Source organism: Sparus aurata, chromosome 9 (assembly GCF_900880675.1).
Source record: "Sparus aurata chromosome 9, fSpaAur1.1, whole genome shotgun sequence".
Taxonomy (NCBI): Eukaryota; Metazoa; Chordata; class Actinopteri; order Spariformes; family Sparidae; genus Sparus; species Sparus aurata.
Genome location: NC_044195.1, coordinates 29059803 through 29072099, shown reverse-complemented (window position 1 = coordinate 29072099; position 12297 = coordinate 29059803). Strand labels below are relative to the sequence as shown.

General features: G+C 42.4%; 1 protein-coding gene across 2 annotated transcripts in view; it reads right to left on the bottom strand.

The window, feature by feature from the left end:
* The window catches only part of dnah7 (dynein, axonemal, heavy chain 7), a 74188-nt gene that overhangs the window by 18043 nt on the left and 43848 nt on the right, over positions 1 to 12297 (bottom strand). For both annotated transcript variants that reach the window (XM_030429259.1, XM_030429260.1), the window contains exons 42-54: positions 11905 to 12150; positions 11370 to 11599; positions 10883 to 11213; positions 10430 to 10776; positions 9688 to 9868; positions 9229 to 9414; positions 8460 to 8623; positions 7626 to 7780; positions 5539 to 5729; positions 3227 to 3360; positions 2795 to 3130; positions 2451 to 2577; positions 1990 to 2184 (exon numbers count right to left, since the gene is read on the bottom strand). In XM_030429259.1, the coding sequence (XP_030285119.1) occupies positions 1990 to 2184; positions 2451 to 2577; positions 2795 to 3130; positions 3227 to 3360; positions 5539 to 5729; positions 7626 to 7780; positions 8460 to 8623; positions 9229 to 9414; positions 9688 to 9868; positions 10430 to 10776; positions 10883 to 11213; positions 11370 to 11599; positions 11905 to 12150 (2823 nt within the window). The remainder of the gene's footprint in view (positions 1 to 1989; positions 2185 to 2450; positions 2578 to 2794; positions 3131 to 3226; positions 3361 to 5538; positions 5730 to 7625; positions 7781 to 8459; positions 8624 to 9228; positions 9415 to 9687; positions 9869 to 10429; positions 10777 to 10882; positions 11214 to 11369; positions 11600 to 11904; positions 12151 to 12297) is intronic.

Here is a 12297-nt window from a genome sequence, read left to right as displayed (position 1 = left end):
AGTGGTGTGTTCGCGTGTGTGAGCCTGAGTGCCTGTGTGCTTGATTGAACAGCTGTTCTTGCATCAAGATTGAATAAATGTGAATTCCACAACTGGAACAAACTCGATTTAATTAGACAGAAGTGTTGTGGCTGATTCTGTTGATTATAAATCAAAGGTGGTGTGTGTGTTTGTGTGTGTGTCAATGTGCATGTGTGTGTCATCAATGAGACAAGCATGTGTGCTGCACACGTGTTTGTTTGCGTGCACCACACGTTGATTAAACAGCTGTTCTTGCGTCTAGATTGCATAGATGTGACGAGCACAACAGGTACAAAAAAAGACTTAATTGGATAAAACTTCAATTTTAGATTATTTATCATTCAAAGATGGAGGGAGGGTGTCTGTGTGCATCAGGCAAATTATTTTCCTCCCACTCTTTCTCTTCCTGTCCCACGTATCTATAGTAAATTTAAAGGTGCAATATGTAAGATGTTTGTTTTAAATATTTAAAGCAAAATCAACTAAAATTATCAGCAAAACAGTTCTCATTATGTGTTGCAGAGATATGTGCTGAAGTTATCATGCTAACACGCTAGCCCCAGCCTGTCCTGGCTCGTAATACCACTGCAAACCACTGGTTACTCAGGTGATATGCTGCCCCCTATTTGTTTGGAGTGACCTTGCTTCGACAGGTGGCAGATTCTTACTGTACCTTTTAACTCATAAAACATTATGCTCATACTGTAGTCAAATAAGAAATACTGAGATGACCTATTTGGCAGCATCAGTGATATTATTATATTTAAAGACATGCAGATATAGAAGCAGAACTGCTTGGGAAACTAAACTAAAAACTTGAATAAAAGTATCAATCTATTACATTTACATTTAGGGCATTTAACAGACGCTTTTGTCCAAGGCGACTTACAATAAGTACATTTGTAACAAGAAAGAAACCAGAACATATCACTGTCAATATAGTAGGAAAAAAAACAAAAACAAACAACGTGTCCAGCATGTAATTGTTAGTATAATATATGCATGAGTGTTGTGGGATCTGAATGAGCTTCACTGCTGAGCTGCAGAATGGGCGAAGCACGCATGTGGCTCATGCGCCAAACCCACCAGAAAATAGGTTGAACCTGTTCACTCTGCCCTTGTTCCTGTTCCTCTCACACCTTACAAACACTGCTGATGCTCGTCTGCATTCCACAAAAATACTGTTTTCTCTAATCCACACTCCAGGAAAGCAACAAACAACTTTTATTAGAATCTTAGCCTAAATGACAAGCAGTCTGGACTATGGCTGCCACTGAGTTAGGTTCAGTGTTCAGTGCTCAACACCAATACGTCATCAGTGATGTTTTCTCCACATTTAACCTTATTAGTCGGCCATAATCTGATTCGGCACACTTTGGAATGGTCGTTACATCTTGCCTGTTAAATCCTAGCGGTGCACAACACACAGGGTGGCACTGATGCAAGGTTTACTCTCTCTTCAAAGGCAAACAATTCCTCAAGCTGTTGCCAAGTAGTTCTGCAAGATTGTGTGTATAAGGCCTTAGTGTTTAAATATACTGTGTTGACAAAATATCTGGGAAAAACCCTAAATATCTTTACCATTTGAGCTATAGACTTATGTCCGGTTAAACCTAGAGAATCCAAATGTTCTGGTGGTCGTAGTGGCAGGGGACGTATGTGACCCAGTTTAAACTGCTAAGCAAAACCACATTTAAGATGGAATCAACAAATTTACAGTTTCTACAATAAGACATGCATCCATACTAATGTGCATATCTCCCAAATACGCATTTTTGTAGAATTCATAGACTTTTTTCTCCCTCTATTTCTCTTGGGTATTTTGATTTAATGGCATCTTTCTGTTCATGCCGATTTTAAAAGTGGGCATTAACCCCGATTCTCTGCTACATAACTGCACCAATCATATCATCATCATCACCGACACAGGAACGACACCCACACCAGGCAGGTGTTGATGACACTCACTTGGCTGTCGTAGACCTTCTTCCACTCGTTCCTGAGGGGAGCCACGTCAAGACGCAGACCCTTAAAACACTTGAGTTCATCCAAGCGGCAAAGCTCGTCCCACGACTTCTTGGGGAGCCAGGTGCAGGGATTGGCGTGAGGGTTGTCCAGGCCCACGCCTCCCGTCAGAAGAAAGCGCCAATCGCCCTCATCCACCTGTGGCATTAATCACTATCATGCAGCTATTGAAGGGTTAACACGCAGCCTGACCATTTGGTTAAAAATCCTATGCACATTAAAAATACAAAATACCAATAGTTTATAGCAATCCCAGAGAGGGCCGTGAAAAATCTGTCTGCTTGATTAGCTAACCGCGAACTAACAAACCAACTAAACAACAATATTGAATGTGTTGTCAAACACACGTTTTTAAGTGACTTGCTGTAAACCTGTGCGTGGGTGAAGTGTGTGTATCATCATACCAGCTTGTTGTGCATGAGCAGATTGACACTGAGGCAGAAGGAAAAGAGCAGCTTGTCCTTCTCAAACAGTGAGCGACACACATTGACATACAGTGAGTAGGTAAAGTGGTCTTGCAGGATCTGCAGCCTAAAGAAGATACACATCATAGCATTTTAATAATGTCATTCCAAACCAAACATCACACAAAATCACCCACACTCATGCACCACTACTGGTCTTACATTCCTTGTTTTCTATTCATTTACAAGTCAAATCGGATTCTTCAAGTGGAAAGAAACCTCCAAGCTTTTTTTTCACTTCTGGGAACATTCATTGGACTAGTGCATTTATCAGCCCTGCTCACCTCTCCTCCAAGTTGTCACTCTTATCCGAGTTGTCGATGGAGCTGATGAAGAGGTTAATAAACCAGCTGAGGGAGTACTGGTACATGGGCTCGATGTTAGCCAGGTCAGCGATAGAGAAGAACAAGATGGCTGAATGCACAGCGATGGGGGTGTAGCCCATGCGGGTCTCATCAATCTTCTGCTCCGTCACCTCAGCCACCGCCTGCTTTTCTTGGATTTCATTGGCGAGCACTTTGGAGCAGGAGAGGATCTTGACAGCCGTCTCATCCTCCAGGATGTTTCCCTCAGAGGAGGAGAGCACCTCTAAGATTTTGTCCTCAATCTCCTTCAGTTGTCTGACGATGATGAAATGCAAGGACAAGTTTGCACCAAGAGGATGGAGACATGTTACATCATTAACACATACCTGAGGCTGGTGTGCACTACTCTACCTTTTATTCTCGGCTCCCTGCAGGATGAGAGCCTGTTTCTCCTCCTCCAGGTCAGGCCTTTCCCGGGCGACCACAATGCCTAGCAGCTGGTCCTGGATGCCCTCTGGGGTGATCATGAAGTTCAGAAGAGTAACCTGCAGGGCACAAGAAGAAATACACAGGCATACAGTTAACTAGGGCTGCAACTACTTTTCATCAAAAAATGATCTCCCAATCATTTTCAGAATGATCAATTAATCTTTGAAGAAAAACTGTAAATATTTACATTTGAGAAGCTGCAAGTGTTTGGGATATTTGATTGAAACGACTGATAGCTTATCAATATAATTCCATATTAATTTACTTTCGATCAACTAATCGAATAATCATTGAAGCGCTACAGTTAATGGACATCAAAATGTACAAATGAGTGTGTCTGTTTCTGGGTGGCGTTGTCTCATCCCACCCTTGTTCTCGGACAATTAAGTGAGGTACTTTGCAGCACAGTGTTGATCATCTTGGCTACAGTGCCTCTCCATGAGCCTCGTCCATCCAATCAATTCCAATAACCACTCCAGCCTTGGCAAAGTACAGGTAGGATGCATTTATTTCTTTTTTCTTCTATGTGAAAAGTGTTGCAGCTAGAAGTGAAGGAGTGTTTCTTTTACCACAGCCTTAGTCATTCTGCTCTGCACTTACTCGGAGGTTAAAAGCCTATATCTGCTATCTACTCTCTGCCCTAATAAACGAGTGCACTTCTCCGGGGCCTAATTCCATTTCTATTGATGCTGCGGACCCACTCAGCTGGTGGTAAAGACTCAGAGCCCATATAAATCTCCCGTTTGTCCTTTTCACACATACACCCCCCTCCTTCGCTTCCCTCCGTCCCTTGAGCTCCTTAAGGGCTGGTTTTCTAGATGCTTGCCCTCTTGTATTTGAAAGTATTGCATTTCAAATAGGGCTTAATGGGAATAATGGAAGCCCCGTAGTGTACTGTACTGTAGGCAAAAAAAAAAAAAAGAAAAGAAAAAAGGATTGAGCCAGTTGTGAAAAATGAGTTGAATGTATCTGATAGCCGCCCATAAGGAGCAGGGCCCCTGCAAATAGATGCCTGAAATGTGATCTTCAGTAATGCTCTCCAACCCCATGCCTCACTGTAATTCTGTAATGCAATTTCCTTTAATGCTTCTTTTCTTGGAATTTTTTTTTTTTTTTTCTTTGGAGACTGTATTCCATAGGGGAGGCGGACACAGAGAATCATGATTCTTTGTGTTTCTGGGGTAAAAATGTGCTATTTGAAAGGTATGAAACAATATGTGGGAACCTACAAAGGAAAGTAGGGCTCATCTATTTGTAGGTAAAAAAAAAAAGTCTAAATAATTATTCAGTGTTAGGACCAACTTGCTTTTTAGTTTTGCAGGTATCGTATTATAAAACAAACTAGTGAAAAAGCATTGTACAGTTTAGCGTTGACACAGAACTGGAATTTCTACATTTGATACGAAACCTTGAAAAGTCATTAAGATTCAAAAATGACATATTTCAGTCTTGACTAAAGCAATGGTCTTACAACTGACCAGCAAACATCACCACCCATGATGTGGGTCCAAAAAAGACCTGTTCCATAATGAAGTCTTCCTCACAAATCTGAATTTTTGTGGTACCAACGGAATGTACAGCGCCCCATGATCTATTACATAGATTAATAACAATCAGAACATAACAAACCGGGTTGACTGTTGCTATTAGATGTGATGGTGATGTGAATGCAGATGTCTGTGTTGGTTCCGGTGAGAGCATGTGTTCTATTATTCCCTTCTGTTCTGTCAGCAGCTTTGTTGTGGAAGATTCATCTATCCTTAGCTCCTGGCTCCAATCAAGTGGTGAGTAGAGGAGGCATGGAGGACTACAAAGGGCTCATAACAACGCGACTAACACCTGCTGCAAACAGTTAAAACTGCTCTGATTACACTGTCACAACAAAAGGTGTGTGCAGGCTCGTGCGTGTCATACTGAGTATGTTTGGCAGTGTGTGACTGGTGTAGGTGTGGATGGAGGTTGCAGGTTGCTTTATAGAATTTCAAGCACACAAACAGAGAGTGAACCGGTCCATTACCCTACCTCCTTTGTCAAACTGTAGCCAGCTGACCAGTTAATTTGTGATAGGCCATGACAGTTTCAAATGTGACCGTTTGAATGCAGCAGAAAAAGCTTGGACTCAGTCTATTTTCCATGTTAATAATAAAATGTGTTTCTATAATGTGAAGCCAGTGAAAGTGTAGTGGGATACTAAAAAATATAGCAGCGCCTGAGGCAGTTCACCGCTACAGCACCTTAACAGAGGTCTCAGGCAGGTAGTGTGGGTTGCGCAGCTTGGTAGTTATGTAGAAGCGAAAGTCGGGAGCATATTCAATGGTAGAGTCTCCCAGGCGGATACACATGGCACCACCCTGTTTAAAGGTCTGTCTCAGCAGCAGGGGCTCCAGGATAGGGTCCAGCTCCTCACCCACATTCTCCAGCAGCACTGAAAGAAATCATTCAATCCTTATCGATATTTTCTTACCAGGTTAACCGATTATTTTTAGGGCTTTTATTTAAAATCACACATTTACAAGCAATTTCATTGTGGGGCTGTCAAGTTCAACCACTATCTGCATTAACAGTTGAGCCATTTGCACATCTTCAAATGAGACAACGTTGGCAGTCGGAATACAAATCAAGACATAGCTTTGTTTACAGAATCATTTAAACCTTAGCAACACTGCACCGCTGGTTTTAGTACTATTGATAATTGTACTTGACTACTGATAAAAAAAATATCACTGAGATCGGCAAGGTTGTGTATTTTTTTGCTGTTGCATCATCTAGGCTAATAACTAAGGGGTGATCCTGCTGTTGCTGTGCTGGTTCCTGGATCATTATTAAACTTTCATTTAGCACCAGTTCAGCTCATAATGTATTTACAACATGGCTTTTCGCAGCATCTAATATCATTATTTGGCTTGTCTTAATTTGTTCCTTTTACTTCCTGTCATTGTGTACATTTTCCTGCCTCAGGAAAACACTTTATGCATGTTGCTTTAAAAGTTCTTTTTAAATCAAACACGGGTTATTAATATCTTTGCTGGAGCTGTCGGAGACATTTCTCTGCAATGAAAGCCTGAACACCAACTACTTTTCCCACCAACTTACTTTAGTTGAACTGATAAGCATCCCTTATAAACTTCATTACATTAAAAATTGTAAGGGCTTAAACACTCAGCATATTCCTGCTCCCTGAGATTAGCACTCAACATTTACATTTACCTAGAAACTTGTGTGCACACGTGCGCAAAACCAAGAAATCAGTGAAGCAAGTGAAGCGTTACCAGTTACAGATGCCTTGTTCCCATGACATCATTATTCATTTCCACCTTCACATTAAGTATGATAATGCTGTTCTCGTGTTAAGAACATTAGCACATCTATAATTGACATTATGCCTCGAGGATGTCTGGTAACTAAGTTTTTATACAACGTTCAGTACCAGTGACAACTGATGAACTTTCTCTCACAAGATAGGGAATCAAACCAGGTCACCCTTCTCCAAATCATTTCGTTCTGCTTTATCACACCGATATTGCTAATATCTCAGCGGATTAAACAGAAACTTGCATAACTTAATAAAGCCTTGCCTATCAAGAGATTAGACAGGGAAACATATATTCAACCACTAGCATATAGCCAGGATTACAGACTGCAATACCAATAGCAGGAAACCATAAAACTGGGAAGTATAGAGGATTGTTTGTAGAGGGTGGAGCTGCAATCTCTGGGGAGTATTTTGCACCCTGCAAGGACATGCTAGTCTCTGAACTGTAAGCCTTGTAGTCTGCCAGTAAGCAAAGAGCCAATGGCTGGCTGAGACGGGTCATTATTTAGATGTCTTTTTAATGGCTATAAAGCTGCCTCTGCCTGTGTCTTACTCTAACTCATCTCTTGCTGTTCCCTCTCATACCCTCTTAAAATCCCATAAGACATAAGTATTGTCACACTGAAAAAAAAGCACAAAAAATAGCCACATCTCCCTACACATGTCAATATGATCACGCAAACATAATTCATTTCTTCTGGGATTTTGTATGGAGTCTGCCATACTAATAGTCACAAAGGTTCATTCAAACATCTCACTCAGAAATGTGTTTTTTATGAATTCTCCCACTGCAGAACAGAGAACAAAGGAAAAACACAGCCCATGCACAGCTATTATCAGTCCCCGTGGTGAAGAGAGACCTCGGCAGGCAGTGACAGGAACTGCAACAATGTGGGTGAGGCACACACACGCATGCTCACACACACATACACGCACGCACGCACATACATAGACACAGACAAGGCAGCAAAAGCAGAGGCATCAAATCAGAGAAATACTTGTGCTTACCTGGCGTGCCAAACTGGATGCAGTTCTCCAGAGTGCGTACAAAGTCAGCATCACTCAGTTTAATGATATGCAGGCTATTGGCTTTCTCCATGTTTTTCACCCACTTGTTGGCCTGGCCCTGGGGATCAATCATCAGAGGCCACCGCCTGGCATTACTACAAACACACGCACGCGCACACAAACACACGCACACACACACACACACACACACACACACAGTAGTGCCGGATCAAATAGTGCTGTCTCGTCAGAGGAGGATGAGACATCGTAACAGCAGGAGGGCTTGTTGGAGGACAAGAATTGAGATGTACAGAGGGGGTGAACATTCACTCGGAGCACAGTTAGACAGCTCACAGTTGGGTGGCACACCAGGGGCCATAGTATTGTGATTAAAAAGCAATGTTGCTGCGTCGTTTACACAAACAAGCAGATGTCTTTCGATATTCCTCTTTTTTATGGCTCCTTAAGATTAAAGCAGGCAATGTTAAGTTTAGTAGAGGTTACAAAGTCCCGTCATACTTGTGGGCGATGTAATCGCAATCCTTTAATTAATTGTAGTACGTGGTCCACGTATGCTTACTGTCAAAAACAGACAACTGCACACAGGAACACATATGAATCCATTCCTTGTGCACAGTGAGTAACACAATTCAATGACATTCAACATTCATGCTCAACAAGCCATTTCGGGTTAAAATATACAAACATAAGTTACGTAGGAAAATGTACATCAGATCAGAAGCAGCAAAATGTTGCTTGAGACATCCGAAAGCTGAGTACAAAGGAAATATGGATGCACTTTCCTCTGCAGAGATTCTTGTCTTTAATACTCACGAGATTATGATACCGTTATCTATAGAGAAGCTGTCTGACGGCAGGCCAGCGATGGTCCATGAACGAATCTTTACCGGATCCCCCAGAGAGTTCATCAGAGACATGTTGGGGGAGCACGGGATCTCCCTGCTCTTACAAAGATTCATCCACTCCTCTGTCTGATCCTGCAGAGGAGTACATTCACTGGTAATGACTTCATTTTCACCTGACTACTATGAACATTTGAACTGTAAAGATTCATGTAAAAAGATCATTAAAAACAATAACATGGCATATGGCATGACAGTCAGGCTTAAAAGGCAAAACCATAACTCATTCACTCTACTGCATTCTTTTTTCCAGCATCACAATGGCCCTCTGTGTGCCAAAGATGACCTTTAAAGACTGGCTTGGTTTCCGAGACATGTGAGGCTCAGCACAGGGAAAAAGCAAAGTGCCTGGGTACCTCCAGAGTGTTTACTTCCCACCAAACTGATCGCAAGCATTTGGCCTTTATTGGCCTAAAAACAGTGTTTGGATTTGCATTGGTCACAGAGTGCTTAATAGAAACAACTCATTAATCTAAAAACAAAATGTTGTTAACTGGAAAGATAGCAGGTATTTCTCTCTGAACACAGACTTTACAAACACAGGTAGAAATAAAGGGAAAACACAGTGTTGTACATTCACCAAGTGTGTACCATTGATATCAATATCATGTACCTCATTTCACTTAGGTCATACTCTGTTACTATCAACTTCCAAGTGTGCACCTCCTCCATCAGCTTACCTGTCTGTAGCTGGACGTAAAGGCTCCCAGGTAAGCCACAATGCCCGCTGAGATAAGGATGTCCCCAGTCAGGTTATTGTAGAGCTCTCCCAGATTGAAGGCCATTTCGCTCCAGCGTGTCTTTTCTCCACCCAGGCCTCCAATAAGCTGCTCTGCTCGCTCTAGCTTCTTACTGCAAAGATCGACCTGGAGGATATGATCGGAGGGGGAAAGCAAACATTTGTTGCATTGTGGCCACTGTCCCAGATCAAGGAACAGGATGAATTTCCTGCCGACCAGAGCGACTTTGTGTGATTCAGTAGTAGCATGTTTCAATTGGAGCTGTAGTTACACGAATGTTTTCTTACATTACACAGGTGAAAAGTTTTTCTTTCTTTAAACTTAGACAAGGAAAACTATTAAACAGAATTTCTAACTATCTACCACATAACAAACTAAACTGAGATAAAAAGGACAAACCTGATTCTCTAGCTCAGCCTTCTTGTTTTTGTTAGCCTCCAAAGTCTCCTGAAGCTTTGCAAGTTTATCTTGGACTTCTTTGAGGGCAGCCTGCTTTTTGTGGAGGCTCTCCATGGCCACCTTCAGCTCCCCCTCGGCCTGTGCCAGCTTCTCCTTCTTTGGAGCCACCACCTTGGCCACTCTGAGAGACACAAGAAACATTTCACACAGGAGGAGGATGTAAAAACCTTCAGGATAAGGTTATTTATTTAGATAGTGCAGATTCTTGAAGGAGTTGGATGTACTGGATGATGGCTTTTATATGATTAATTAATTATAATAAAATACATATGATTTAATATGATAACCTTTATGCTATGTGATGTTATTAGCATGCTCATTGTAGTTGACCGTGTAAGGGCAGAATTAATATGAAACACAGTGTTTTCTATTAAATGGTAGCGTAAATTAGATTCTTGTGAGCCTACATTGGGTACTAATGACAACCTTTAGCGATAATTGTGGGTAACATTTAGGACTGTCGGAACAATAATGATGTGAACACTTCCCTTTAAATGATTTGCATCTTGATTTGGCCCGTTACATTAATCACACTTGCACCAGGAAAGTGATTATTCCTTTGAAGTCACCAATAACCAAGCTTCATGTTATTCACTTAGACTGATGAAAAACTCTCTCAACCTTTGTGAATCTGCATCAATTTTTATAACTGATAACACAGGAGGAAAAACACATTACTTACGTGTCATACTTATCCATGGCACAAACCCAGCTACACAAGCCTTCGGCTGCACGGGACGCGGTTCGAATCTTCTCTGGTACAAAGTCTGGGTTGGTTATGTACTTGTTGCGGATGATGGCGATGTAATTTGGTGGAATGTTGTCTTTGTCGTACTCATGGAGGCCTTGAAGAAACTTCATGTCTCCCAGCAGCTTTTTGGCCGGGGGCCAGAAGTCCTCCACTTTTTTACCAGTGCCTGAGGGGTCAGGCACACGATCTGGCTTGACGCCTTTGAGAATGCAAATTGCCTCCATCACAAGCTTGACAGCTGTAGGTGGGCATTTCATGGACTTCACCACTGTGATATCCTATACATAAAAAAAAACATATCTTTATATGCCCTCTTCACAATTCTATTCCAGAACACCTGAGCTTTGAGCCAGATGTTGCCATATAACATGCTGCTCCTTTTACCTGAGTGGTGAGAGTATCCAAGGCGGTGAGGGCAGACTCCAGGATAGGCATGGCTATGGCCAAGTCAGCATCACACTCATCCTTGATGGCCTTGGCACCCATGGCTTGTTCGTTGGCTACAGCCTCGTCCACCTTCACCACCTTCTCTGTCTCGGCCACTTCGACAGATTCGTGCTCAATCACCACCATCATCTCATCTACCTCCTTGCTGGCAACAAGAAGCTGTGGCTGTAGAGCCTCCAACTCAACTTGCATAGTGGCCACCTGGTCTGCTGCTGACTCTAGCTTCTCGAGGCCAACCTCATAGCGGCGTTTTAGCTTCATAACCTCACTGGGCAAAAGACAAAGACAGACACGGATAAGTCCTACAAATGGAAACGCATTTTTCTTGTATCTAATTCAAGTCCTTTATCGCTACAGGAAGTAACAAAACATCAAACAACAGTTAAAATTCCAATGTCCACGTACAGAATATCTTAAATCTTACGCTCTTTTAGTCTCCAGCAGGGCCTTAAAGGTGGAAATGAGTTCCAGGTATGAGGTTGGTGTGACATAGTTGTGGCGCTGCAACTCAGACAAAAAGCGAGCTGATAGTTCTATGGTTGACGTGTGGAAGCTCTTGCACATGTTGATGCAGCCTTCTCGGGACTCATCCGTCATCTCAACATCCTCCAGGAAGCGACAGGCCACAGCCTGCAGGGCATCCTCGGGCCAGGTCTGATAAGGAAGGAAATATGCTGTACTGCCGCTGTGTATGAAGTGTACTTTAATCTCTGCTAAAGTTTTCTGTTAATGTCATCAATTTTCACTGACGGGAGCCTGGATAGGAATTTGGGAGATCAATCCCACATGATGTTGTGGGTTGAATTAAATTGTATACATCTTTCCTCACAATTTTCATATTCATCACCTGTGATAATGCACTGTATATTGTCCCCATCTTTTGATTAACTACTTGTGGCATCTTTAGGTGCAACCAACAGCACAGCAGAACTCATGTAACATACAGTGCATGCACACACCTGGAACCAGTCAATGGTGCAGCAGTTAATGAGGGCGGGGAAACGTCTCAAACGGTTCCTAAACGCATCTCCAATGGGACTCATGGCCAACACCACATGCAGCTGTGTGCGACAGCGCTCCACAAACATGTTGAAGAGGGACAAGGGGCTGCCATCCGTCTGCTTGTCGCGTTCACGTTGCCGGTCCAACACACGCATTCGCTCACAGATTTCCTGCTTCTCATCAACTGCAAACAGGTTAGGCACCTGGAAAAAAAAGTCAATAGGTCTGTTTTTGGGTACTGGCTTTGTTAAACAGAACACATTTGCACCGTTTTATCTTGATTCAATTAATACATCTTCAGATCAATTTGTATATGTTATCCATACCTCAACTCAATCATTGCAGGACCC